Here is a 27,747-nt window from a genome sequence, read left to right as displayed (position 1 = left end):
GGGGCAGGGGACTTAACCATTAAAGTCATCAGGTCACAAGGCAATAACTCGTTCGTTTCAGACAGATGCCTTTGTCTCCACCTAGTTACATGTATTGGAATCCAAGGTGGCTTTCCTTCAGTTACCTGAGCACAAAGTCCTGATTCAGCTCCATGAAAAGGAACCAAGTGTGGAGAGAGACAGATGTGGCCCTTAAGTATAGGCAAGGGAAGAACTAAGAGTCGGGGGTAGATGAAAAGGGCTGAGATCTTCACAGCTCGCCTTTGCTATGGAGGAAAGGAGCTGAAATGCTCAAGGGTGTGAGCTTGGATGATTCTTTCTTGCAGACAAAGTGGGAGAGTGCCCCAGGAGAAGTATGGAATGCAGAGATGGGGTTTTAACCTCATGCAAAACAGACTTCAACTGTGAGGCGCATCTCAAGTGCTGTCCTTCTGCCTGTGGGAAGATGTGCATAGATCCTTATGAAGGTACTGACATCCAGGGGGGAGGCAGGCAGAGTGCTTTTTGAGGTTTCCCACTTCTTGCTGTGTCCAGAACCAGCCAAACAATCCTCTTAGAGAGCAGGACCATCTAAGTGTTTATGCCTTTCTCATTCTGTAATTTAACTTTCTGCATTTAAGTCCAAGTCATGAGTTCAGGTGTAGTGGACACCAAGCAGTTAATACTGATGCTAGACTTCTTTTGCATGACATTCAATCATTCACCAATAACCAGTGCCTTTTCTATGTCCACTACATGTGAAAGCCAGTGATTGCAATCAGACTTCATTCTAATTATTGTTTGAGAAATGAAGCATCCATTAACCCAGGTGCTTGAATCATTTTAGACCCTTCGGCCTTTAAAAGGGCTTCCTAGAAACCCCAACATACAGACACCAAGCATTTGATAGAGATTCCTTCTTTCCTTCCTTAATTTATAAATATCTAATTAATATATTAAGATAAGGGCCAGGCATAGTGGTGCACACCTTTAATTATAGCACTTGGGAGGCAAAGGCAGGTGGATCTCTTTGAATTCCACAACACCCTAGCCTACATAGAGAGACTCTGTCTCAAAAAGGCAAAATAAATGAATATATATGTATATGTATATATATATATATATATATATAGTTATAGTTATAGTTATAGTTATAGTTATGGCTCTTCATTCCCCAAAATTGAAATTACACAGGGGACTGAAGAGAGACATGGAAGCAGGACTTGGGTAGGTGAAGAGACCAGTGTACCTGCTGTATGGAAGTGTTTAAGAATCCAAGCTTGCGGAGCGGCGGTGGTGCAAGCCTTTAATCCCAGCACTCAGGAGGCAGAACCCAGGAGGATCTCTGTGAGTTCGAAGCCAGCCTGGTCTACAGAGCGAGATTCAGGACTGGCACCAAAACTACACAGAGAAACCCTGTCCAAAAAAACCCAAGCTCTCTGTTAACTCAAAGCCATGTGAGATCAACTTTTTCTTCTTTTCGCCTGAGACCACAATGAATGCACTTGTTGAACAAGTTGGGTTCATTACTTGTGACTGTCACAGAGAATGTTCGTCACAGACAGCCACGAGGCATCTATCTCAGTAGAGATCTGTTTGAGTCTGTTAGAGGCTTTGGGCATGGGTTGGGTAATTCAGAGAGGGCTAGAGAAGTGAGGTTAGTCTTAAATTGGATAGTGTCCAAAAATAGGTTAATTCTATGGCTGAACATCTATGGCTCTTATCTCTAAAGAGGGCATTTAGAATGAGGATGACTTGCCCTCTCAAAGCTCACGGTATTCGGGAAGAAAGGTCTGCTGCGCGATGGTTTTGTGTGCTGTTTGTAGGGTACTCTACAAGAAATGGGGGATGCTCAGAAGACCTGCTCAGCATCAAGCATGTGCTGTGGAGCTGGGACTAGAACATGTCTTTTTAAAAGATTTGCTTATGTTTCGCGTGTGGTTGTCTTGCCTGCACGCATGTATATGTACCACGCCTTCCTGGTGCCTGTCAAGGTCAGAAGAGGGTGTCAGATGCCCTGGAACTGGAGTAATAAACAGTTGTGAGCCACCACGTGGATGCTTGGAATCAAGTCTATGTCTTTTAAAAAGAAAATCTGGGGGTCTGGAGAGATGGCTCAGCAGCTGAAGCCCTTGTTTCTCTTGCAGAGGATGCGTGTTCAATTCCAGGAGATCTGACTCCCTCTTCTGGCTGTTGAGGGTACTGCACACATGGTACACCTACATACCTGAAAGCAGAACACTCATACACATAAAATAAGGGGGCTGAGGGTTAAAAGAAACATTGCTACATCTGTTTTACTCAGAAGGCTGCCTGCCATGACATCTGTGTGGAAGTCAGCAGACAACTTGCAGAAGTTGGTTCCTTCCTTCCTGGAGATCCAACTCAGGTCGTCAGGGTTGGTGAGGAATGCCGTAACCCAGTGGGCCATCTCCTCCTCCCACCTACGTCTTTTTCACTGGCTTTTTCTTGAACAGAACAGTAACGCTACAGATTATGAGGAAGGCTTGTGGGTGCAGCCGGAGCCCCTCTTTTCATGCTCATGCCTTACATGGCTGCTTTGCTTCCTCACCTCAGAGCCCTGCATGTTACCCTCAGACAAAGGAGACTGCCATGACACCTTGACTCGCTGGTATTTTGACTCTGAGAAGTACTTTTGCAGACCCTTCACATACAGTGGCTGTCGTGGGAATGCCAACAACTTCCTCAGCAAGACAGACTGCAAGAATGCCTGCATTTTTCTTGGTAAGACCCAGGTCCCTAGTAGTCCGAGGTCCTTGCTTAACTCCTAACATTATACCAGTATAGTTACAGCCTCAGGCTTTGAGGCTTAGCTGCCTTAGATCCAGACCTTAGCTCTATCACTTGCTGGTTGAGAGGCTGTTGGCCAGGGTCTTGCCTTCATGATTTTTGGCTGGGAATATAAAATGGAGAAGTTAACAGTATCCACCTAATGGAGTTGTCGTGACTAGAAACCAAGACGATGTAAGAATTGTGAGGCTGGGAAATGAGGGGAAGTAAGCAGATAGGAGGCTTCTGGAAGTCAGGCCACATCCTGAAGGGTTCCTGTGGGCTGCCTCCTCTCCCCATTCACTTTGCCATGCCTACACAAGGAAGTCTTGGGGTCAGAGCATGGCAAGGAGAAGGCATGGCCCTTCCTGTTCCAAGCCACCTCTCACTCAGAAAAGGTGACTCTCCAAACAGTCTCCATCTTGATGTCTTCCTTCTACCTAGTCTTCTGTTGTCTACAGGTAAACACCTAAACTCCTTGAACTTACTTCCAAAGCTCTCTAGCTTCCATGTAACCCTGAGTAATCCAGGAGTCCAGCCCCTTCCTCTCTTTTGGGCAATTGGGTACCCACCTCGGACTTTCTCTTCCCAAAGGTGGGTTTTCATACCACTCTCTTGAACACACCGATTCTCCTTGGCCCTTTACTCGGGGGCTTAATCCTATTCCAGCTCTTGATTTTATACTCCAGCTACCCATGATTTCTCTGTTCTTGAAGTCTCCACTAATCCCCAAAATGAGACAATACACAAAACATGCTCATAAACGTTGGCCTGTGGAACCTGAAGCCCATCTCTAACTCTTTGGAGGGAGATGTTTCTCATCATATCAACCTGTTGAGCATCATCATGAGGAACCACCTTAGAAGGAAGCATAGACAGGTCTGTTCCAAAAGCCCAGGGAATAAGTGTAGACCTGGGAGATCATGGTGAAGGTAAAGCCTACAGATTCCTTCTTCAGTACAATGATCAGTACCAATAACATTGGGAGCCAATGTGCTATGGGGCTTATGCATCAAATAATGTGGCTTAGGATATTACTTTCCTCTATCTACTGCAAGTTTCTTTGCCTTCTTGATTCAGGAAGAGCAATCAGCTTGCTGAATTGTTGGCAGGATTCTGTGCCATCAAAGATATAAAAGGCATGGCATGTATAGAAACTGTGGGTCAACTTATTGGCACTGGATTTCTACCTTAAGTTTTGTGAGGCATGTTGACAAATATTCTATCATCAACGCTTTGTTTTTGTTTGTTCAAATTCTGTAGCCCAGGCTAGCTGGGAACTTGTGGCAGTTCTTCTGTCTCAGCCATGCAAGTGCTTGGCTTATAGGTGTGAGCCACCATACTTGGCTCCATCACCAACACTGTACATGAGAAAGCAGAGTTAGAACATTCCACTTCGCTGCCAAGCAATGGACAGTTGGTAGGGGGTGGAGCTGAAGTTTTAACTTAATTTCCCAGCCTTGATGTGTCTGAACAGCAAAGCAAAATTTATGACCTAACTTGAAGAAGCTAGGACCATATGCTTCCCTTTCTGGAAGGTTCTAAAACAGCAGAGGTTCTCAACCCATAGGTTGCGACCCCCTTGGGGTTGCATGTCAAGTATTTACATTACAATTCATAACAGTAGCAAAATTACAGTTATGAAGTAGCAACGAAATGTTTATGGTTGAGGGGTCACCACAACATAAGGAACTGTATAAAAGGGTCACAGCATTAGGAAGGTTGAGAACCACTGCTCTAAAGAATCATGGAGCCATGGGCTTGAAGGTAATTGGACAATAAATACCTTTGATAGTCAAACACATGAGCCAGGTACGATGTCTTATAATCCCAGTACTTATGAGGTAGAGGCAGAAGGATTAAGAGTTCAAGGCTGGCCTTGGCTACCAGTGAGTTCAAGACCAGCCTGGGCTACATGTGACTTTGTCTCAAAATACTAAAACTGAAACAAAAGCAAGAACAACTTTTTTTTTAATTCTTTTTTAATCTGAATCTGACCTAAGAAAAGGAAAGAAAGAAAGAAGGAAAGAAGGAAGGAAGGAAGGAAGGAAGTCCTTTCATGCTACCCAGGGAGGTATGCATGTTTTTTTTCTCCACATTATAATTCAAAGGGCATCTTTCACACAACATCTGGAGCCCTTGACAGCCTGACAATTAGGAGAGAGGATGTTTTTACATTCATTGCTGCAGGAACTCACACATCTACCATAGGTAAAGTGATAGTATGTACATCACAAACCCGAAGATGACAGCTTTGTGTGGATGTCACATAACTGCCTTTATTTCACAGACACTGGGCCTACTGAGTGGCAGGACCGGGGCTTTAGTGCGAGGGCTTCCGACATTAAGCCCACTCTATGGCACGGTGACCCTTATGTTTTTGTTCCTCCTCAGCCTACTGGGGATGGTCAGGGCAAGCTGAACCAAGGTACAGTCATATTACCCCCGAAGAGGAGGAGAAGCTTGCTGCAGGTCAGTGGGGTGCTGGGGTGCTGTAAAACTCACCTCGGCTCTTGTTCCAGTGAAGAAAGGACAATGCCCACTCTTCCCTTTCCAAATGCGAATGGAGTGCCCAGCCACCTGTAAGAACGACATGGATTGCCTGGAGAAGGAGAAGTGCTGTGAGTCCAAGTGTGGCTTCATTTGTGCGAGGGCCTGGCTGGGTAAGGACTGGACAAGCCTCCTGGGGTCTACTGGGCATATGCCATGAATGTCATGATACCCCGTGAAGTGGGTGAGAAGGTAGTCTAGGGTGGCCTGGATCTCACTATAATAGAGTCAAGCCAACCTCAAACTTAACCATCCTTCTGCCTCAGCCTCCTGATTACTACACCAGCACCTGGCTGGGAGGTGGAGAAGTCCCTTGAGCTTCAGATGTCTCTTGCCCTAATCTTTGCGGTATCTCAGGAGGCTTTTTTAAAAGAGCCCGATAGTGCTCTTGTGTTGACCTCCTGGCCTCTGGACCCTTGTAGTGTTCTTTAAAACCTCTTGTGAGTGCAATTATTCTGTTTTTTCTCAAAAAAAAAAACTTGCTTATTCTGAGTCTTCATCCTTTAGTGACTGCAAATTGATGGTCCAGTGGTAAGTGTGAGCATGTGTGCACAGGTGTACACACACACACACACACACACACACACACACACACACACACACACAAATCCATTAGGTATATTCCCCCTAAAACCCTGCATCCTGTAGGAGAGGAAAGATTGTAAACACTTCTGAAGTGGCCGCCTGCCCCTGGCTTCTAAGCCTGGAGGTGCATTAGAGTCATTGCACAGCAGAATGGCAAGAGCCAAGAGGCTTTGACTGACTTCAACTGTTCTTCTGCCTTTCTGCAAGGCTTTGAGTGCTGGATAGTCTCCCATCCCCATTGTTCATAAGATAAAGGAGTTCTGAGACTCCCTCCACCTCTACTGCTCTGGGATTGTGTAACTCAAGTCCACTGACCATGCAGGGGGAAATCTTATCTGTTTACTTAATTGCACAGGACCTTTGTTGATCTTGAAGTTATTAGTCACAGAGTTGACACTCTGCCTTGTCCATTCCCTTCTTCTTCTTCTTCTTCTTCTTCTTCTTCTTCTTCTTCTTCTTCTTCTTCTTCTTCTTTTTGGTTTTTGGAGACAGGGTTTCTCTGTGTAGCTTTAGTGCCTGTCCTGGAACTCACTCTGTAGACCAGGCTGGCCTCAAACTCACAGAGAGCTGCCTGGCTCTGCCTCCCGAGTGCTGGGATTAAAGGTGTGTGTGACCGCCGCCCGGCCCTCTCTTCTTAACTGTAAAGGGAAGAGGTTTAGTTAGAGTAAAACCTAGGTTGAGGGGACCTGTGCAAGCATGAGGACCTGAGTGTGGGTCCCCCAAATCCTTGTAAAAGTTGTGATCCGATGCTGCCAGGTGGAGACAGAGGCATCCCAGGAGCTCAGTGGCCAGCCAGTAGAACTGAAGTGAGGAGTTTCAGGTTCAGTGAAAGACTTTGTCTTAAAAAAAAAAAAAAAAGGTAGTGAATTGGTTGATTGAGGAAAGACATTTTAATGTCAACATCTGGCCTCCACTCATACCTGCACAGGCAAGCACATCTGTGCACACACACACACACACACACACACACACCACACACACACAAGTAAGGAAAGAATAAAACATTATCTGGGTTTCCAAATTAATGTCAGATTATTTCAAATATTTCAAAGTCAAGTGTCCTATTTTACTTCACAAAGTCAAAACAGGCTTTTGTCCAAGTAAGCCCATGATATGTTCGAAGATCGATAAGCCCAAGTGTTTAAAGGACAGTGACTGTCCCCTGAATGAGAAGTGCTGCACACGCTGTGGACTGAAGTGCTTGGAACCCAAATTCTGAACGGTGAGTGGGACAAAGTACCATTGTCAGAGTGATGAATTATGAGTAGTGTAATATAAAGCTGTCACTTCTGTCTTGTCCAACTACCCTGACAAATGATGTCGTCAATTATGGCAATACTGATAGGCTTGCTGTGATTTAAATACATATATATTTAATTTAAGTTTTACTTTTATTTATGTGTGAGGATATGAGTGTATAGGTGTGTGTGTGTGTGTGTGTGTGTGTGTGTGTGTGTGTGTGTGCAGCAGAGGGCATCAGATTCCCTGGGTGCGAGCTGCCTGCTGTGGGTGGTGGGGACCAAACATGCTCTGCAAGCATCAGGACCTACGCCTGATCCCCAGAACCTATGTAAAATTTCTGGGTGTGAAAGAATGTTCTTATGATCCCAGAGCTGGGGAGACAGAGAAGGATCTATAGGGATCAGTGGCTGGCCTAATCATTGGCCTAATCAATGAAAAGACCCTGTCTCAAAAACAAAGCAGATGGTACCTGAGGAACAAACACCCAAACTTTACATCTGGCCTTCATACATGAGTGCACACATGTACATAAACACCAGCACACATACATGTACCTGCACACATATATGCTCACAAGCACATATACATGAAATACACAACCATATCCTAGTGACCAGGAAAAGATACATACAAGAGCCTTCCAACTGGGCTTGATGGCACACACATCCTGACACTCAGAAGGCTGAGGCAGGAGGATTGATACAAGACTGGGCCAGCCTGGTGTGCATTGCAAGTTCCAGGCCATCTAGGAAGACTGAGAATCCAAGGAGACCTTGTTTCAAAACAAAACAAAACAGAAACCAGGCTGGGGAAAGATGGCTCAGTGTAAAGGTGCCTGATTCCAGGATGACCTGAGATTGATCCCTGGGATCCATGTGATGGAAGGAGAGAACCAACTCCTGATGGTTGTTTTCTGATCTCCACACACATAGAATGGGACACACACACACAGTAAATAAATAAACAAATGTAATTAAAAATAGAAAACAAATAAAAATAGGAATGTTTCAAAGTTCTTATACCAAGTTATCTATCTATCTATCTATCTATCTATCTATCTATCTATCTATCTGTATTTCACTCAATGCCATGTCTTAAAATCTAACCTCTGCCCTTGCATGTAAAATAAACGGGAGGAAAATAAAGACCCTGAAACCTTTCTGGATTCTGCCAGCCTGTAGATACCCATGTAATATGAAGACTCTGGTACCTAGCGGCCCTGGCTTGGTCCAAGGAAGACAGGACAAATACTAAGCATGTGAACTTTGGGTCTAAAACACTCTGCTATGGTCTTTTCTTTCCATTTCACTTTCTGGAAGTAAAACATAAAAGAAGCAGGATCCAGAGGCAAGTAAAATCTGCCATAAGCTGGCCACTCCTTGTTTCTTCATTCACAGATGACAGAGTTTGAACTGAAATGAACCCCTGTCCTGTGTTTCCTCTGCCATGATAAAACAGCATGACCAAAAGCAAGTCAGGGAGGAACGGGTTTTTTCTATTAGAGTTCCACATCACAGTCCGTCATCAAAGAGAAGCCAGGGCCAGGAACTCAATGAAGAAACCTGGAGGCAGGAGCTGAAGCATTGGCCATGGAGGAGTGCTGCTTACTGGCTTGCTCAGTCTGCTTTCTTCTATATGCCAGGAAAACCTGCCCGGGGGTGGCATCACCCACAGTGGGCTGGGCCCTCCTACATCAACCACTAATTAAGAAATGCACTACAGCTTGCCTCCAGGCCCTCCTTATGGAGGCATTTTCTCAGTGAGAACCCCTCTTCCCAAATGGCTCTAGAATTGTCCAGCTGACATAAAACTAGCCAGTACACACCAAGGCTGGTGTTTTGAATGCTTGTTGCCCACTTGGTGGCGCTGTCTTGGGAGACTGTGGAAGTAGGGTCCCTCGGGGAGGAGAATAGTCCAGCTTTTGGTTCTGGCCTTGAACTCTGCTTCCCGACCTGCCCAGTGAACAGTCTCTGTCACCCTGACTGGCCACCACAGACTGACCCATTCCACCATGCTCCCTGTACTGATGGAAAGAAAGATCCACATGGTGAGCCAGAGCAAACCTCTCCACGCTGAGGCTTTCTGTCTGGCATTCGGTCACAACACTAACGACGCTAGTACAAGAAACGTCACTTAAACAGAGTGTGGCGGCACGCGCCTTTAGTCCAAGACTCAAGAGGCAGAGGTAGGCAGATCTCTATGAGTTCCAGGACAGCCTGGTCTACATAGCAAGATCCAGCCCAGCTGGAGATACGTAGTGAGATCTTGTCTCAAAACACAAAACAAACAAAAGCAGAGAGAGGAGGACAGAGAGAAAATTTACTTAAAAGACTGAATTCCCTCTTTTTTTTTTTTTTTTTCAGATTTCTGCTCTCAGCCTGGACAGCAACCAGGAATAATTACTTCCCTAATGGATAAGAGAAACCCTTTCATCTTTTGAATCTCCCTTGGCACGAGGTGCAGATGGTCATCCGCACACTTGGTACACAACTGTCTAGCAGCCCCTTCTCTTGACGCTCCTTCGACTGTGGATGTGACATCTTAGGCTTTGTTATTGCCATGCAGGGTGTGCCTGTCCAAGTGGTCCTGGGACTTTTCCAACTCACTGGTCACTGCTGTGGAATAATCCTCTTTTACACTATAAAGATTTGTCACTCGAATTGGTTTAATAAAATGCCGATTGGCCAGTAGCCAGGCAGGGAGTATAGGTGGGGCGGCCAAACTAAGAATGATGGGAAGGAGAAGGGCAGAGTTGGAGTTGCCAGCCAGACACAGAGGAAGCAAGATGAGAATGTCGTACTGAGAACAGGTACCAAGCCATGTGGCTAAACATAACTAAAAATTATGGGTTAACTTAAGTGCAAGAGCTAGTTAGTAATAAGTCTGAGCTACTGGCCCAACATTTACAATACTATAAGCCTCAGAGTGATTATTTGGAAGCATCTGCAGGTGGGGCGGGACAGAGAAAAGCTTCATTTATATATGGTGCCCACTGTCTGGTGTGGATTCACATAAGACCTGAGGAAGCTTTAAAAAGGTTCTGAATGCACAGAAACAGAGTCACATTGGGCTCCTAGTCTCACGGTCTCACATCAGCAGCAGTGCAGAGATATGTCTCCCAACAGCTGCCTGAGAGATGGAGACCCTGAATTTTCTGGATGTTCTAACTCTCCTCACACTCCACTGTGGAGCCCACTACCTCCTGCACCCAAAGCCCCCGAAGCTTCCTTGTGGACTCTGCCCCATACCACTGTCTGACACATGAACTTGATGCTTATCATGTCCTTGCTCCCATGCTGCTGGGTCTGGTTTCCTGTTGCTCGATTCTTCATCTTATAATCTGTCCATTTTCTCTGCCTCTTCGTTTGTGAATTTTGATCGTGCATATTTTCTTAAAATTGACCCATTTTTCTGTATATACCAAATGTATTATTACTACATATTGTGGAGATCTATTGTGTACCCTAGTAAAGCTTGCCTGAGGATCAGAGGACAAAGCCAGCCACTAGATTAGACATAGAGGTCAGGCTGAGATCTGTCAGAGGAGGCAGTAGTGGCACACATCTTGAATCCCACAAGTGACATGTCTGGGCAGAGAACAGTATATAAGGCATGAGGAGACAGAAACTAAGGTAACTCAGCTGAGACCCTTTTGGGTGAGGATTCAGTCTGAGGAAACAGGATCGGCTGAGGAGTTGTCGAGGTGAGGTTGGCTATGGCTTGCTCTGCTTCTCTGACCTTTCATCTTTTACCCCAATATCTGGCTCCAGTTTTTTTTTTTTAAATTATAAGACCATCTAAGATTCGAACAGCATCATATAAATTCACATCTTTAACTTTGGTTAATGTTTTGACTCATACAGTCATGCTTCCAACCACTCATCTGCCCACTACCCATTCCATCCTCTTTCTCACTTGGCCAGTCTCTCACCATCTACCCAGGTCCCCAAGCTCAACCTTTAATCATATACCTATTATTCCCCCCCACACACTCTCTCATACACCAGCCTAGATATTCATCAATTTTTACATCCACCCATTCTCAATCCTTTTATCAACCCACAAGCCAAACTTCCAATCAAATAATCTCCATCAGCAGTCCTACCCATCCTACTCCTAATTATTATGTGTAGGATCTTAAATGTCCCCTAAAAGCTAACATGATGAAGGAAGCTTAGGTCACTTGAAACTATTGGGAAGCCTTAGGAGACGGGAATCTAGTCGGAGGAATAAGTCTATTGGAAGCATTCCCTTTAGGGACATACTGATGCTATTGTTCCTTTCTTCTTGCTTCCCAGCTGCCGTGAAAAGGAAGTGGGCAGCGTAGGTCTACCACACATTCCCCACCATGGTGGTCTGCCTCCAGACAGGTCCAAATGAATGAGTTCAAACAACTACAAACTGAAACAGTCAATATAAAATGTTCTTTTTTAAAATGACAAATATCTTATTTAGAGTGTGTGTTTGTGCGTGTGTGTGCACACATCCCACAGATACATGTGGAGTCCAGAGGACAATATTCAAGAGTCAGTTCTTTCTTTCTACCACGTGGGTCCTGGGGATGAATTTCAGGTCATCAGGCCTAGCAGCAAGGACTTTTATACACTGAGCCATCTCACAAACCCAAATTTCCCTCCTCTTAAGTTGAGTATGTTAAATATTTTGTCACAGCAACAAAAAGCTGACCAACCTTATATTCGTTCTGTTCAATCTACTTCACTCAGCTTTTCATCCCACCAGCCATCCATAATCCATGCTCTCAGGCATCCAAATACCTGAATGTTTCTCTCACCTTTCTTTCTACTCATCCAACCTCCTCCCATCTATCACTCTCCTAGACACCACCCACCCATATGTCAGCTTACATACCTACCAGTTGCCCTGCCTTCTGAACCTCCTCATGTTTTAAGGACCAGTTGCCGGACATTGACCTGTTTCGTGACTCTCAGAACCTATTTGGGAGAACAGATGTGCAAGTTAGCAATTCAGTTAGGTGCACTAGGAATGGTAGAGGGAGTCATCCACACAGCAGGTCTGTCTGGCCACTGTCTGTCACGTGAAACAAGTTCAGGACAATGACCGACACAATGTGTTAACAGCCTAGCCAAAGAAAGCAGAAGCCCTTTTTGTTAACTTTACCCTATGCAGAGTGTCTCTGTCCCTTCTAACTTGGGTTGAACACTTGGTGCTACGGATTCATGCTGTCTGAGGGGGCTGCTCAGGTCTGCACCCTTCTTTTTCTGACAGCACACTTTGCACCCAGAAGCTCTGCAGTGTTGTTGACCTTGATTCAGCTGTTGTCACTCAGATCTGTGGCTTCATTTCAGTGTCTCCTCAGGCAACAGAGTTTGTGTCACACAGTGGAGGCCCCCTGTGGTCTGTAACATTCAACAACACTGCGGCAAATACTATCAAAAGCCTCTGATATCAGCCTGATTTCCCCCAATGCCCTGCTTTTTGTGGCAACATCTTTACTCTTTGGCCTTAGTTTAAAAAAAAAAAAAGGCCCAAAGAGGTGATAAAGGAGAAAATGGTGGGAAGAAACTGTAGGAGAGGGAGAAGGGAACACAGAGACTGTGGGTCTCCCACAGGAGTAAATGTTAGATGCTGACATGAAGAGATACCAAGACAATAAACACTGTCAGAGACGAACAGAAGGGTGTGCTTATTGGTACGGATGTTTTAGAAAGGGGTAAATGAATGGGATAGAGGGCATTCCACATTAACTTTGAGTCACCCACATGAAGACCTAAGAGGGTGGCATTTACTCTTAATGTGGCATGGGACAGTATAGAGTACTCTTTGCCCAGAACTCTGGTTGACCAGAAGGCTAGCCCTATGTAGTCCAAGCAGCAAGGGCATAGTAAGATGTGAGCTTTCTCCATAGATGTGGGCTGTGAATGTCATTAGCTCCGCTTGTGATCTCAGGAACTTGGTGTGCCCAGCAAGATAGTAGGTGACTGGCTTTTCTCCAGCTCTGCAGCCAAGGTTGAAAGAATCAGCTGGGCTAAGGCAGCCAGACATTTCCTTGTTCTAGAACCACCAGCCAGTCTAGCCCCTCACCAGAATGAAGTTTTCTGGATTTGTGAGCATCCTCGTGTTATTTGGCCTGTTTGCAAATGTCCGGGGACCTAGTCTAACTGACTTTCTGTTTCCCAGTAAGTACTGGTTTTCTCCTTTTGTCTGGGAGAAGGGGAAGTTTGCTGGGAGGAAGAGACAAGGAACAATTCCTCAGGTTTAGGTTGCCTTTCTGTTTCTTCTCCCTGGATGTGGTTTGGGGGAGGAGGGAGACACTTAGAAGGTCTGATGTCCTTTGTGTTCCTACAAGGACAAGGGTCTGGGGAAACATTCCTTGAAGTCTCTTTGAAGAACTGTCTTCCTTGGGGAGGTGGAGAAGAATCATGGATCCAGCATTTATAGGAAGATCCCTCACCCCTCAAGAGAGGCAGACCCCTTTGTCGGGAGCTCTGGGGTCAGAGTTGGTGGGTTGAATACTGGTAGCCTGGTGATCTTGAGCAAAATATTTAAATTTCATGTAGCCTCTCTGAAACTTGATTCCGAAACCCAGCTGTGGCTGGGAGAGGAATCACTGTACAATGTCGCCCTCCAGAGGAAGTGACAAACAAGGCTACTGCAAGACTGACCAGTGCTCTAGGCTTTCGATCCTAAAGAGGCCTTTCCCGTGTCTTGAGACGGTTCAGGTTGTTACGATATGAAGGAGGTGCTGAGGCTGTCTAGTGCCTAGAAGCTAAGGTTGCTGCTAAGGGTCCCACAAAGCACAAGACAGTTCCCATGGCCAACAGGTGATTATCTAGCCTAAGTGTCTCCAGTGATGGAAAACTGTTGCTTCAGTGGCTGGGGGTAGATCAAGGATGGAGATAAGAAGGTAGAGAGTGGGGCGTGGCTGAAGAGCTTACAGGACAGGGTAGTGTGGGAAACGAGTGAGGAAAAGTTCCTTCAGGGTGAACAAACTTGAACACACGCTTCCCTTGACTCCCTAAACTGAAGGCCCCCAAGACTCAAAGACTGCTTCTTCCCTAGGGAGATGCCCCCGATTCAGAGAACGCTGTGAACACAAAGAAATGAATCTGTGTACCAGAGACAGAGATTGCCAGGGAAAAGAGAAGTGCTGCCTCTTCAACTGTGGGAAGAAATGTTTAGACCCCCAACAAGGTAATATGAAAGGCTTCGGAATACCACACGCCTTCTACCCGTGTCTCCTCCCCTGCCCACCTGGGCTGCCATTGGCCCGGCTCACTGAGGGGTGCTGTTTAGGTGAGATTGCTGGATTTGGGGTCCTGCGCTTTAGAGTTATTACAGCTCCTGAAAAGGTGTGTGGTAGTAATGTCCTTATCCTAGTGGGTAATATATGAGCCTCAGTTTCCCCCAAATAAATGACGGGTGCATGGGTGGGATTGAATCAGACTATTTCTTGACTTTTTCACCACCATGATTTTCTGAGTCCCCAAGTAGCCGTCATCCTAACATATGCTCACATTGTCCGTGACAAGCAAGGTGACTTATCTTTCCTAGCTTTTCACTGCTGAGCAATTGCCTCTCTGCCCAGATGAATCTGACTTTGTGTTAGGAAACCTGCCCTGACATTCCAGATCAGAGCTGCAATTTCAACTCCGTCCCTGCCTCTCTGAACTCCCAAAAGGCTATCTGAGATTCTTCATTTATTTAGAAAGAGTTACTAAATGTTTCTGATATCCACTTTTTAAGTTCACTTTGCACTAATAAAATATACGAGGAGGTTAATTATGAAGGAAAAGGGTCAATTTTTGAGGCTGGGACCACACATCATGGGTAGGCACCAGCATGGACCCCATAGGAGATGATGGGCGGGAGGGGTCACATGATCACCAGAAACCAACAGGGGCTTAGTGTCCTACCATCCATTTTGGAGGACATGTTGATCTAGGAGTCTCCCAACAGATCTCATCTCTTGAAGGTACCACAACCTTGTGGACCAAGACTCCAAAACATGAGCCTTGAGGGGAACACACGTGAACCATGTCCATACCACAGTGCCTGTACTAGCACCCAACCTGTTCACTGTGGTCAGGGCACCATGAAGTCTCGAGGTAACCACACTCAGAGCTGAGTTCAGAATAAAGGGTCAGAGTGGGAGGCTGGAAAGGCTCACCAGGGAGGGAATGGCTTGCAAAGACCTCAGTGGGGGATCCCAGGGAGGCAGAGAGTCAGCATGATGCCAGTCTTTGGAAAAGGCCCTCAGTGTGCTCGGATCATATAGTCTGATGGGCCCGAAGAAAGACTCTCATCTTAATCCTAAGAACCGTGGACTTGAAGACCTTCAGAAGCAGGCGATGAAATGACCCACATGTGTGACCCTCCAGAGCGTGAGGGGGTGTTTAGGGGGACTGAATGTATGAGAGGATTTCCAGGAGGAGGGAAGTGATGGATTCACCTGGACATAGCTCAGTGAAGGAAGGAGTGGGTGGCACTTGAAAAGTATTGAGGAGCGTGGGATGTGACAGGACAACAGAGCTGGCAGACAAGGTGATATGTCAGGGGTCTGACTCCAGACTTCTTAAACTCAGATCTCAGGTCCAGTTTTTAGCATCTTATAATGAGAAATCCAAGGGAGTCTTGTTAAGGATATTAGGGAGTTTATTATGACAAAAACTGGGGAGAACAACTCACTAAACAGGATAGGCAAAATCATCGCAGAATCCTGGAAGGGTGATGGCTAGTCCCATGCTGCTTCTGCTGCCTGAGTCAATCTACACCATGCAAGCCCATGAGGGAGAGAAGAGAGTGAGGAGTATGTGCCTCTTGGGTCTTAAGCTAGCCCCGAGGCCATGCGCTAGGGGCTGGTACCTTAAGGTCGTAGATGGAACAGGTACCCGTTACGTCTTTTTAAAAATCTTGAACAAATTAACATTCTTTCTCTGTGCTTCCACTTCTTCACACGACGAAAGGACACAAACAGCTCTGTTCACTCCCTTGGAGTGCTCAGAGCAAGGCCAGGCACAGGGCAGAGCACCTGAGGCCCATTAATTTAACTGGCCTGAGAACTGAACAAGGGTGATCAAGTGTCTTCTTAGTCTCTGAAAGCACTCAGCTAATGGTAAGCGCTCAGGGAATGAGTTATTCAGTTCATGTCAGGGTACGTCCTCCTTCTCCTTTAACACTCCATAAAGCTCTGTACCATGCCAGGCCACCTGCTAGACATCTGAACCTCAAAATGAAGTCAGACACAATCCCTGCACACTGGAAATCCACCATCCCGGGAACAAGACTGGAGGCGTTTTTTTTTTTGTTTTTTTTTTTTTTTAAATGATGAATGAACACACAAGCTTCAGAAATAAGGCAGGGAAATGCAGGCTTTGATTCAGGTAATGGCCATGATGTGGGATACGGAGTGGAGTTAGGAGAGACATCACAGGGAACTGAGTTTTGAGAAAGGTTTTGAACAAAGAATAAGCATTCTGCTAGCAAGCAACAGTGTGTGTGGCTGTGCAATGGTATGGTGGTGTCGTGTAGCATGGTGTGCTGAACTGAAAATCGCCATAGCACAGGGCTTAAAAGGACTCCATGGCAGAAGAGGCCAGAGCCAGGCATAGGAGCCAGGAGGTGAAGGACATTGTGAGTCACGGAAGGACCTTGTAATGAAGCTGAGGTCTTACCTGTGGAATGACATGATCAGTTTGTTTTCAGATCCATTAGCTCTTCCTCCCTGGTGGTCTCCATGGCAGATGGATTGGAGGAGCCAGGGATGAAGGCAGGAGGAGGAATCAGAGGCTGCCTCAATGGAGACTGGGGCTTGAAGAGCCTGGCAGAGAGGTGAACTGTGAGGAGGTGGAAAGCAGCTGCTGTGAGGCCTTATGGTCAAGGAGCTTGTGGGTCAGCTGGAGCCTGTGTGAGTCTGTTAGCACCATTGGAAGAAAGTGCCACAGACCGCTGCCTTCAGTGATAGTAATGTGTTTTCTGACAGTTCCGCAGGCTCAAAGGAAGAGGTTAGGTGACAGTGGGGTTCCAGGGAGGTCAGAAGAAAATGTTGTGGAGTCTCTTGTCTCCTACCACCTTTTCATGGGTTCTGAGACTGAACCCAGGTCCTCAGGCTTACACAGTAAGTGCCTTTATTTGTTGAGCCGTCTCCCTGGCTCATGAATGAGAACTTGATTACATATGTCTCTACTAGTATCTGGTGGCTTGCTGGCAATCTGTGGCATCCCTTGGTCTGTAGATACAGCATTCTGATCTCTACTTTCAAGTGCACACAGCCTCCCCCCTGGTGTGTGCATCTCTGTCCAAACTTACTCCTTTTTCAAAGAGCCCCAGCCATATTGGATCAGAGGCCCTTGGGACTCCAATATGCAACCACCTTAGTTGACTGTATCTGTAGACTGAAGGTCCAGTTCAATAACAGAGTGCTTTCCTAGCATGCATGAAGTCCTCAGTCCATTTTAGTACCCCAAAAAACAGGACAGGGGAGGGTGTCACCTGTGTAGTAATTCTTTTGCCTTGCTGTGACAAAATGCCCAACAGAAACAACCAATGTCCAAAAGCTTTCTTTTGGCTCGTGGCTTTGAAGGGCCTCGGTACACCACTATGAAAACAGCATGGTGGAGTTTGTGGTGTCAGAAGTGCCTGGTGGCTTCAGGCGAGGAAGCAGGGCTAAGCTATAACCTTAAAAAGCCCTCCCCTAGGAACCTACTTCCTCCAGCTAGACTCCACCTCCTAACAGGTCCCACAGCCTCCCAAAATATCATCCCTAGTTGGTGACAAGCACTCAAAAATGCAAGCCTGTGGGGGATATTTCATGCTCAAACCATAACCACCGGAAAAGATCCTACCTCCAGGGATGCAGATACTCACCACAGCATCTCCCAGCAAGTACGTGCAATATGTTCGTGATGTTGAACCCCTAGAGTGTGAGAGGGAGAAGAATTCTGTTCCAAATTCATGCGCAGTGGCTTTCGGAGAAAGGGACGACACTGTTTTGTTCCGGATTGCACTCTCTGAGTTCTCAACCCTGGGCTCTCTCTGCAGATATATGTAGCCTGCCAAAAGACCCTGGCTACTGTTTGGCTTATTTCCCCCGTTGGTGGTATAATAAGGAAAACAGCACATGTCAACTCTTCATCTATGGTGGTTGTCAGGGAAACAACAACAACTTCCAATCCCAAAGAATATGCCAGAACGTCTGCAAAAAGAGAAGTGAGTCTTGGGGGCCCCATCTAAAATCCTCACCAGAGCTGTCCTGGGAGGTGTGGGTGTGGGCTGGCCTGTCCTTCTCAGACCTGTCGTAACTGATCTGATCAGGAGCGGTGGTGGGGCTGGGGTGGGGGGCAGATGGACCCGAGACTGTGGCCCTCTGGAAACTGAAGATGGAAAGGCATGGGGGAGTCAGCAAACAAGAAGGGATTTAGGAGGGGTGAAAGGGAACGGAGAAGGGTCCCAAAGATCAACTGCAAAGTGACCAGCGTGTCCAGCCCCACCTGGGCACGCTGACCAGGGAACCGTCCCAGGCCATCGACTTCTTCACTTTCTTCTGCCGGCGATCCGACTCTGTCCATCTTTCCTTGAACAAACTGAGCTGGGCGGTGGTGGCGCACGCCTTTAATCCCAGCACTCGGGAGGCAGAGGCAAGCGGATCTTTGTGAGTTCGAGGCCAGCCTGGGCTACAGAGTGAGATCCAGGAAAGGCGCAAAGCTACACAGAGAAACCCTGTCTCGAAAAACTGGAAGAAAAAAAAAAAAAAAAAAACAAACTGACTTTTGTTTTAATATTCTTTTGAGTGGGCATACAAAATAACAAGTTTCATTATATTTTCATCCCTAGATGCTTGCTCACATCCAACCAACTCCCATCAACAAACCCTGCTTTTAATCTCCCTCATGAAAAGATGTAGAGACATAACTCAGGCTCCAGAGGTAAACTGAACCCAAGATTCTCAGCTATAGCTTGTATCTGTGTTCTCAACAGGATCTTCTACCTGAACAGAGGACATTCTGGGAAAACCATCAGGATTTGGCTTCTGCTCCAAGCTCTGCGTACCCGCTGGATCCTCTAGAATGGCTTCTGGTCACTGCTCTGAGCACTCCAAGGCCTTAGGTCTTCCTAACATTGAATCCCAGGATGCCTTCCCTCGAACCACGTCCAGTTCCTGGTCATAATCCTCCTCTTAGGACCCCATCACTAACAATGCCTTGTCTGCTCAGCCCCACTGTCATGGGCTCGCTGTTCATTTCCACATGGCTCTCAACTTTATTCAGTAAAGGATTTGGCTTCACCCTGTGCCTCTGAGACTGGGTAATTCACACATCTTCAGTGTGGGGAGAGTGAGGCGGTGGTGAAGCTTCTGTGGCTTCACTCAAGGGCACGTGGACGCCACATCCTTGACAACTGGGAAGTTCAGGGACTTTTTTTTTTCTCTCTCCTCTAAGGCCTGTGGATAATGCCTTGGTTTGTATGTCACAGAAACTGACTCTGGGACAAGGGAAGGGGTTAACTGGCTTCTTTTGGGAAATTCCCCTAAGAAATACAAGATGGGGACTGTGGCAAGTGATTCACCAGGAGAGGAGATGCAGGCTGTAGCAGGGACTCTTGCTGCTGTACCTCGACATACTTGATTTCCACCCAACAACCTGCAACAACAAGAATGAGTTCCAGAGCACACTGTTTTTTGTTTTGTTTTGTTTTGTTTTTCAATCTAATTTGTTTTAATTGCAGTGATTTTTTTAGTTAGTTGCTGCTGGGAAATTGTAACATAAACTCCCACTAATTATATTTTAGAGAGTCATATAAACCAATAAAACATGCCTCCAAATTTTCCTCATCTATCTCCAGTGACAGGGAAGCAGAGATACTGGTCTAGTGTTTCCCATGACCCCTTGGATGCCCGAGATATTAAACCTGTCATGCACATCCCGGAATGTTCCACACTCAAACTGAGTAGGCTCCAAGGGGGGGGGGGGAAGTGGGGCAGAAAGTAAAGTGAAACTTTGCAACGTGACAGGAGGCAATTCCACCACAAGCACTGGAAACCAATACAGAGTTCTGTCGTGGATGAGCATACACGGGTGACTGGGGACACAGCTAAGGGAGTAAAGAGCTTTGCCACACAGGCGTGAGGACCTGAATTCAAATCCCCAGAACCCATATAAGGCCAGGCAGGGTAGCACATACCTGTAATTACAGCGCTTCTATTGGGATGAACAGAAAAGACAGAAGAATTCCAGAAGCTTGTGGGCCAGCTAGCCTGGAGGATACGGAGAGTGGCAGGGGGGCTGGGCAGGGTGACAAAGAGACCCTGTGTCAAACAAGGTAGAAGAGGAAATCCCACATCAGAGATTGTCCTCTGACCTCCACACACGGGTCATGGAAACCTCGAGACACACACACACACACACACACACACACACACACACACACACACACTGAACTGTATAACTTCCATTGACAAGAAGTATCTAGAACAGGAGTCGGACATGACGGTTCAGGCCTGTATTCACAGGTACTCAGGGAGCAAAGGCATGGGTATTACAGGTTCAGGACCTGCCTGGGCAAGTTACTGAAACCCTGTGTAATTCTTTCTAAAAACAGAAAAAGACTGTAGCTCAGAGGCAGAGCATTTGTTCGTGTGAGGCCCTGGGCTGGAAACCCACTACAGGCAAAGAAAAGACAATCTGTACAATGGGAAGCAGTCTCGGGGGCTGGAGCGGCCTGGAGGCTTGAGAGTGATTGCTCATGAAACGGAGTTTACAGTTGGAGTGATAAAAACATTTCGGAACCAGTAAACATGACCCACAATCATATACGTATACGAAGAAAAGAAGAAGATGGGTTCCATATTGTTGACCTAAAAATGGTCGCTTTCATCTGGAGGAATTCTACCACAGTTTTTCGAAACACAAGCCATGGAAATGTCTCTCCCAGTTTCAGGTGAAGTCTTAGGAGAGTCCAGTGTATCCGGCTGCAGCCAGCAGCCCCTGCCTCAGTCTCCCCTTGCATTGCTCACGTGTGTCCACACTGCGTCCACTCCCTCACTAATGCTCCAAGATTTGAGTTGAGGGAATGTTCCAGAACCATGGGAGAGCCACTTGGTCCCTCCTGCAGCTGACTCAGCCCTTGCTTCCCGCGGCCTCTGTTACCTGCTCTTGTGACAGAGGCTCTCGGGCCACTGCTTTCCTGTCTTTGAGATGCCACCACCTGTCCAGACGCTCACCAGGAACCTTAGGTTCGTGCCCACCTGACCGTCTTTGCTCTTGACTGGTGACAAAAGCGAAGGGAGCTGAGGGTAGGGGACAGAGACTCGGCAGAGTCGCTGGAAAGGAGAAAAAGGAGGCACAGGGTAAACACAGATAATAGTCCAGATGTGAGGACAAGACACAGCCAAGGCAGGAGGCAGCTGATTGGTCTAGTGTTTGCCCAGCACGCCTAAAGCCCCCATGCCCACTCCAGCCCCAGGTGAGCCCGGTGAGGTGATGCAGGTCTGTAATCCCAGCACTGGGAGGTGGATGCAGAAGGAGCAGAAGTCTCCCACTCCATAGCAAGTTTGAGGCCAGCCTGGGATAGATGGGATCCTGTTTCAAAAGGAGAGAGGAGAGAGGGATAAGGATGGAAGGAAGGAAAGAAGAAACAAAGGGAGGGGAGAGGGGAAAGGTCAAAGGAGAGAAACAGAAAAATAAGTTGAGAATTTGGCATGTAGGAGAAAAGTGAAATCCTAAAGACAACGGACTAGGGTACTGTCTGTGGTGATGATCTTGGTTGTCAACTAGACACAGCTGGGAACGGGTAACCTCAGCTGAAGACTTGTCTCCTTCAGATTAGCTTACGGACACGCCTATGGGGAATTTTCTGGATTTCGGATGGTGGAAGGCCTAGACCACTGTGCACAGTGCCACCACTGAATGGGTGACCCTCGGTTGTATAAGGAAAGTAACTGAGGAAACAAGCCGGTAAGCAGTGTCCTCCATGGTCTCTGCTTCAGATTCCATCCTCCAGCGCCCTGCCTTGGCTTCCTTCCATAATGGACTGTAACCTGTGAGCAAAAATAAACCCTTTCCTCCCTAAGCTGCTTTTAGTCTGTGTTAATCTCAGCAACAGAAAAGCAGCCTAGGAAACTCCCAATCTCCAATCTCCCGCCCCTGGGAAAAGGGAGGTTCTAGAATTCACATAACTTTGCTAAGAGATTCTAAAAGACTCCAAACAAATGCACCCCTCTTCCTAGTAAACCAGAGAGCCAGAGAACCTCAGCTTGCAGTGGCCCAGGCCAGAGAGTCAGAGATCTTTCCTCTACAGCATGCACTGTGGGTACAGCCAGGCCACTGATGGCCTCCGGGAGGGAACATGACTGGCTCATGTCCAGAGTTGCTTCCTGGACTGTTGGGACACAGAGCCACAGAGCCACAGAGCAAGGGCCGGAGCCACTGACCAGCTCCTCCTGCTTTAACGTCTCCAGCCAGGCTACAGCTTCCTAAAATGAGACTCTGGGGACTTCTGACATTCCCTTTCATCTTCCTTTGGGGCATCTGGGAACCTGAGCTGGCAGAAGGGTTCTTAATGAGTAAGTACTGGGGTACAGTTCTTAGCACCTGTTCTTAGTTCTTGGGGTTAAACAGCAAGACACACTGCAGATGAGAGTGTGTCCCCGGGTGGGAGTGAGATGTTTGGGATCACTGTTTCCCACTATCTTGGAAAGATGCCCTGGGTGAACACAGGGTGCTGGGTCTGTGGTAGTTGACTCTCCACCATAATAAGGAATTCTTCCTGGAGGTACTGGGACTAGTGTACATTCAATGGACACTGGGGATTAAACAGCCCAAGGGATTTCCACTGAAGGATGAGCCTCTCCCTAGCACCACCCCATCAGCCTCCTCACCTGCCCACTGCAGCTCCCCAAAGCTTTCCTGTATCCACACAGGACCTTACCTGTGTGCTAAAGAACAGCCTCCAGGGTCCCTTTGAGTGGTGATGCATGGGGATTTCATCCTTGCCAGCTGAAACACGTTGAGCACTTGAAGGTAGTAGGGCAAGTGAGTGCTTAGGAGGCCCCGTGACAGGCACAAATTCTGGGTCTACTCCTTGGTGACCTGTGTGAGCCTGCACAAGTCCACAGAGCCTCCCCACACTCTGGATGCCTCTGTTTACTGTGTGGAACACTGACAGGACTTACTCGGAACTGTGCAGTGAGGAGCAGGGGGAAGGCCAAGTGTTCCGTAAGTCCTCCCAAGTGCTCCGCAAGTCCTCCGTTAGTATCAGTCACTGTTCTTTTAGCCCAGGCATCTTGACCTAGGCTTTTCAAACTTTGTTCCAGTAACCTTCAGGACAACAATCTGGGCAAACAGTGAGAGCTACAGGGGCCAACCAAGGACAAAGCCAAAGGATCCGAACAGTCCCAAAGGAGCGGGTCCCTCTCTGGGGGATCCTGTAGGGGGTGGAGAGAGGGCTAGGGAAGGTCCCAGGGATTGGGAGCTGAGTCATCACAGGTGGAGATGAGGCCAGTGCTGGGGAAACCCTGAGTCCCTGAGGGTTACCTCCTCCCATGACAGTTGAGGGGCAAACACGGTTCCTCAGCTCTGCAGTGGTGCCTGGAACTGGGAAGAACGTATCTCCTTCAACACCTCAAGGGACCACCCCTTCTCCTCCTATAGAATCATGCCCAAGAGTCAGAATAAAGTGTGAAGTTGAAGAAAGAAATGAGTGTACGAGGCACCGACACTGCCCAGACCAGAAGAGATGCTGCCTATTCAGCTGTGGAAAGAAATGCTTAGACCTCGGAGAAGGTACCTCTCTGACCCCCTGTGCTGCCCCCAGCCTCCTGCTTCCACGTTGCCCCACCCTGTGTGAGGGCTACTGTTCACTAAGATCCCATGGCATCTTCTACTTGATGCAGATCTTGTATGAGACCTCTCTTGTAACAGTTTGTCTATTTGAGTGAATGATGTGGCTGAGGTTCTTTTTCCTTTCTGATTCATTTTTCCTTCTTAATATAGATGTGGGCACTGGGTCATGTGACCCCCTTGACCACTCTCGGGTGCTGTTCTGAGATGTCAGGTAGCTAGATAGATGTGGGCACTGGGTCATGTGACTCCTTGACCACTCTTGGGTGCTGTTCTGAGATGTCAGGTAGCAAAGTCTCAGCAAACAGCAATGGCGTGTCTGGTTGCAGGATCAGCATGAGGCAGGTGTCCTGCGATCCTGGCTTGTTTGTCCTGCTCAGACTGACATAAACCCAGGATACCGTCCTTCGTTGCTGTAGCCTTCCGTACTCTTTCCTCTCTGCTCATATCCTGGAGCTCTACAAAAGGCCATCAAAACTATCCACCCATTTTATCAATCAACAGATATTTACGGGTGCTCGTGACACCCGTGATGGACTCCACCTGCTCACTGTGGCCACGAAAGCTTCTCCTGGGAAAGGCATATAGGACTTGGGATCTGAAGGATGGGTAGTATGCAGGCAAACACAGGGAGGAGTAGCCTTCCAGACACCAGCCGGTGCTCACAGGAAGGCCCTGTGTCAGGTGACATGTGACCAGGCCTGGAAATGCTGGCAAGTGAAGAAGGTGAAGCTGGAGGAGGGAGGGCGCCCAGAGGTCTGGACTTGATCCTCCCTGTGGTCCTAACCCCTGACTGCTTGGGTGCTGGTTGCTGAGTCAGGGAATCGCTGGTAGGCCAGGCTGACCTCGACCTTGACATCCTCCTGCCTCAGCCTTCTGATGTCTGGGGTTCTAAGCGTGCACCACCACACCTGGTGGGTCATCTACATTTAACTCCCTCACCAGCTGTGTGACATCAGGAGAGTCACTTCACTTCTGCAAGTCTCCTGTCCCTACCTGCACAGTGAGAACAGTAGGAGGACGGCCACACAAGAGGAGATGTGACGTGTGTCAAATGCTAAACCCACGGCAACGCCTTAATAGCAAAGTTGTGTGGCTGTGACGGTAGTTTACAGCGGGGAAATCGGCTGTTCAGTTAATGCTTAAGTTTGGGATCTTCCTTCCTTGCTTCCCTCCCGCCTCCCTTCCCTCCCGCCTCCCCTCCCTCCCTCCCTCCTTCCCTCCCTCCCTCCCTTCTTCTTCTTTTTCTTCTTCTTCTTCTTCTTCTTCTTCTTCTTCTTCTTCTTCTTCTTCTTCTTCTTCTTCTTCTTCTCTCTCTTCCTCCCCCTCTCTCTTTCTTCCTCTTTCTTTCTTTCTTTCTTTCTCTTTTCTTCTTTCTTTCCTTCTGAGAATATTCCTGAAATATCCATTCCTCGCCAAATAATCTGCTCAGAACTGCTATTCCAAGCTAAGGCACAGCCATTGCCCATGAAGAGCTCATGTTCTCCAGCACTCAGAAAATATGGATAACATCATGATAAATCTTCATCACAGACATTAAATAGATGCATGAACATCAAGGGCTAAAGAGTAGACCCTGGAGACATCAGAAAGGCATTGATGCCTGGGAGTGTTTCAATATTGGAGACAGGGTCTTCTGTATAGCTCAGGGCAGCCTTGAAATCACTGCAATCCCAGCTTCCTTGCCTCAGCTTCCCAAGTGCTAGGATGTCAAGCAAATGCCATCATACCTGGCTAGTGGATGGGTTTTGAAGAATGAATAGGAATGTGCCTTGTTAGGAAGAGCAGCTCGAGGTCGAGCCCATGTGAAGACGTGCAGATGGGAGAACAGGGTGACTTCCAAGCATGAGTTTGAAAGGATGAGTATTAGAAGCAGCAAAAGAGAGAAGCTGTGGAGAGAGAAGACATGGACTTTCAGGCTGGGAGGTAACTTTGTCCTGAGCTAGTGGATCACTTACTCTGGAACCTGATGTCCAGTAGACTGGAGATGTTTGAACTTAGGTGGTGGCCATTCCTGGCAGAGAAGAAAGAAAGGAGGTCCATTTATGAGGCAAAATCATCAAGAAGTCCTTGTTCAGATGCTGCAGAGAGACAGTGAAAGAGCTGTGTGCAATGGCTGCATCTGTTCCTGTGACGGTCCTGTCCCGACAAGCAAAGTGGTACTCTGTGTTATCATCCTGCCGATGAGGAAGCCAGGACCAAAGAGGCTGAAGTGGGTGGTCAGAGCTCCCACTGACCTGGAAGCACAGCTCTGAGCTGGACAAGGAGCAGTGGAGAGAGGAAAGGGATGGGATTGTCCCCTAGGAGACAGGCATCCAAATATCTGTCTCTCATGCTTTCCCCACAGATGTATGCAGTCTGCCACCGGATCCGGGCCCCTGCTTGGCTTACTTTCCACGCTGGTGGTATAATAAAGAAACTGAGCTCTGTACCGAATTCATCTATGGTGGTTGCCAAGGGAACCCGAATAACTTCCAGACTGAAGGTATCTGTAATGTTGTCTGCAAAATGAAACGTAAGTGTTAAAGGTCCCCAACCTGCATCTTTACCAAGTCTAAACAGCTATGTAAACATCAATCCTTTCCAAGACCTTAGCAGTCCTGGGGGTGCAAAGGGAAGGACCTGAGGAGGAGAGGACAGGAGGGAGGCGGTCGCCAAAGGGAAGGACCTGGGGAAGAGAGGAGGAGGGAGGTGGTCGGCAAGGGGAAGCCTGCAAGTCTGAGGTGAGTCGTGGGAATAGAAAGGACACAGGAGCAGGGAGCTCCCGGACCAACTCAGAGGAGCAGCATGTGAGCTACCATGGTCACCACCCTGGAACAACAGGTCTAAAGTGGAAAATCAGAAGGCGTGATGGGTCACTCTGAGCACAGCACTCACATCACCTCTGGTTTCCCTGCTGGCCTGAGGATGTGAAAATGATCCCATACCTTTCCATTAGCTGAAAGATCTGCTTCCCAAGGTGACTGCAGCTAAGCATCCCCATCCTTACCCTTGTGTCTTTCAGGTACATATTCCTGGATGTGATAAGGTTGAGCTGGAAGAAGCTCCAGGTCTTGGCTCCTAATCTGAGACTTCCTTCTGTGAGCCCAGCAGATGCTCTGGATTGGCTGACACTGGCCAAGTCTTAGCCACTAAGACTTTGGCTGTTCCCAAACAGAACCCCAGAACTTGCTTATTCCCTTCCCCCCACCCCAGCTTCTCTTCAGACGTAATCCCTTTCATCCTTTGACCCCTTCTCAGTGTAAGACCCCATCACCTCTTCTTTCAGTGTTCTCATTCATTCCTATGGAGGCTGTAGTTCTTCCTAATAAAGGATCCTGTGAATTCCGATGTCTCAGAGTCTGAATAACTCATCTGCTGTCTGCAGGTGAACATCTGTTCACAGGCCTCTATATGATAATGCCCTCATTCATTCATGGCCCTCTGTATGCAGATGTTCGCATCTGTTTACATTCCTCTGTGTGCTAATATCCCCATCTGTTTACATCTGTCTGTATGCAACTGTCCCCATCTGTTGACAATCCTCTATAAGCAGGTGTTCACATCTGTCCACAGTCATCTGTCTTCAGATGTTCAATTTGTTCACAGGCTTCTATATGCAAATACCACATCAGTCCACAGCTCTCTGTATGCGCATTTGCGTGTTACCATATAGAGACAAAACTCTAAGGATCACATACACACACACACACACACACACACACACACACACACACACTGTTACATAAATCCATTTAAGTTTCAGGGTAAAAAAAAATCAATAATCAAAAATCTGTGGTGCTTCTAT

The 27,747-nt window shown here is 47.4% G+C and overlaps 2 protein-coding genes across 4 annotated transcripts; both read left to right on the top strand.

Annotated features, from left to right (window-relative positions):
- Positions 1-222: 222 nt before the first annotated feature.
- On the top strand, positions 223-10,057 carry Wfdc8 (WAP four-disulfide core domain 8). Its single transcript, XM_059259755.1, has 5 exons — positions 223-467; positions 2,557-2,724; positions 5,292-5,432; positions 6,984-7,126; positions 9,510-10,057. Exons 1-4 carry the CDS (start codon positions 356-358, stop codon positions 7,121-7,123), a joined length of 561 nt encoding a protein of 186 aa, XP_059115738.1. The 5' UTR covers positions 223-355; the 3' UTR covers positions 7,124-7,126; positions 9,510-10,057.
- Positions 10,058-13,080: 3,023 nt separating this feature from the next.
- On the top strand, positions 13,081-27,287 carry Eppin (epididymal peptidase inhibitor). 3 transcript variants are annotated; one of them, XM_059261890.1, is made up of 6 exons: positions 13,082-13,304; positions 14,188-14,319; positions 18,166-18,333; positions 23,772-23,903; positions 26,308-26,475; positions 26,965-27,287. In XM_059261890.1, the coding sequence occupies exons 1-6, from the start codon at positions 13,214-13,216 to the stop codon at positions 26,982-26,984; spliced, it is 711 nt and encodes a 236-aa protein (XP_059117873.1). In that variant the 5' UTR covers positions 13,082-13,213; the 3' UTR covers positions 26,985-27,287. The 3 variants fall into 3 exon arrangements, with proteins under 3 accessions (XP_059117871.1, XP_059117873.1, XP_059117872.1); XM_059261888.1 differs by lacking the exons at positions 23,772-23,903; positions 26,308-26,475; positions 26,965-27,287 and adding an exon at positions 19,102-19,222 and having other exon boundaries at positions 13,081-13,304; XM_059261889.1 differs by lacking the exons at positions 13,082-13,304; positions 14,188-14,319; positions 18,166-18,333 and adding an exon at positions 22,582-22,684.
- Positions 27,288-27,747: the final 460 nt, after the last annotated feature.

This window comes from Peromyscus eremicus, chromosome 4, assembly GCF_949786415.1.
Source record: "Peromyscus eremicus chromosome 4, PerEre_H2_v1, whole genome shotgun sequence".
NCBI lineage: Eukaryota > Metazoa > Chordata > Mammalia > Rodentia > Cricetidae > Peromyscus > Peromyscus eremicus.
Note: the sequence above shows the minus strand (reverse complement) of the source record. Positions and strands in the feature narration are given on the sequence as shown.

Coding starts and splice junctions, on each gene's coding strand:
- Wfdc8 (XM_059259755.1), top strand. CDS start 356: ATGGAATGCAGAGATGGGGTTTTAACCTCATGCAAAACAGACTTCAAC. Junction 468..2,556: donor GTGCATAGATCCTTATGAAG/GTACTGACATCC, acceptor TCCTCACCTCAG/AGCCCTGCATGTTACCCTCA. Junction 2,725..5,291: donor GAATGCCTGCATTTTTCTTG/GTAAGACCCAGG, acceptor CTCTTGTTCCAG/TGAAGAAAGGACAATGCCCA.
- Eppin (XM_059261890.1), top strand. CDS start 13,214: ATGAAGTTTTCTGGATTTGTGAGCATCCTCGTGTTATTTGGCCTGTTT. Junction 13,305..14,187: donor AACTGACTTTCTGTTTCCCA/GTAAGTACTGGT, acceptor CTTCTTCCCTAG/GGAGATGCCCCCGATTCAGA. Junction 23,904..26,307: donor ATGCTTAGACCTCGGAGAAG/GTACCTCTCTGA, acceptor CTTTCCCCACAG/ATGTATGCAGTCTGCCACCG.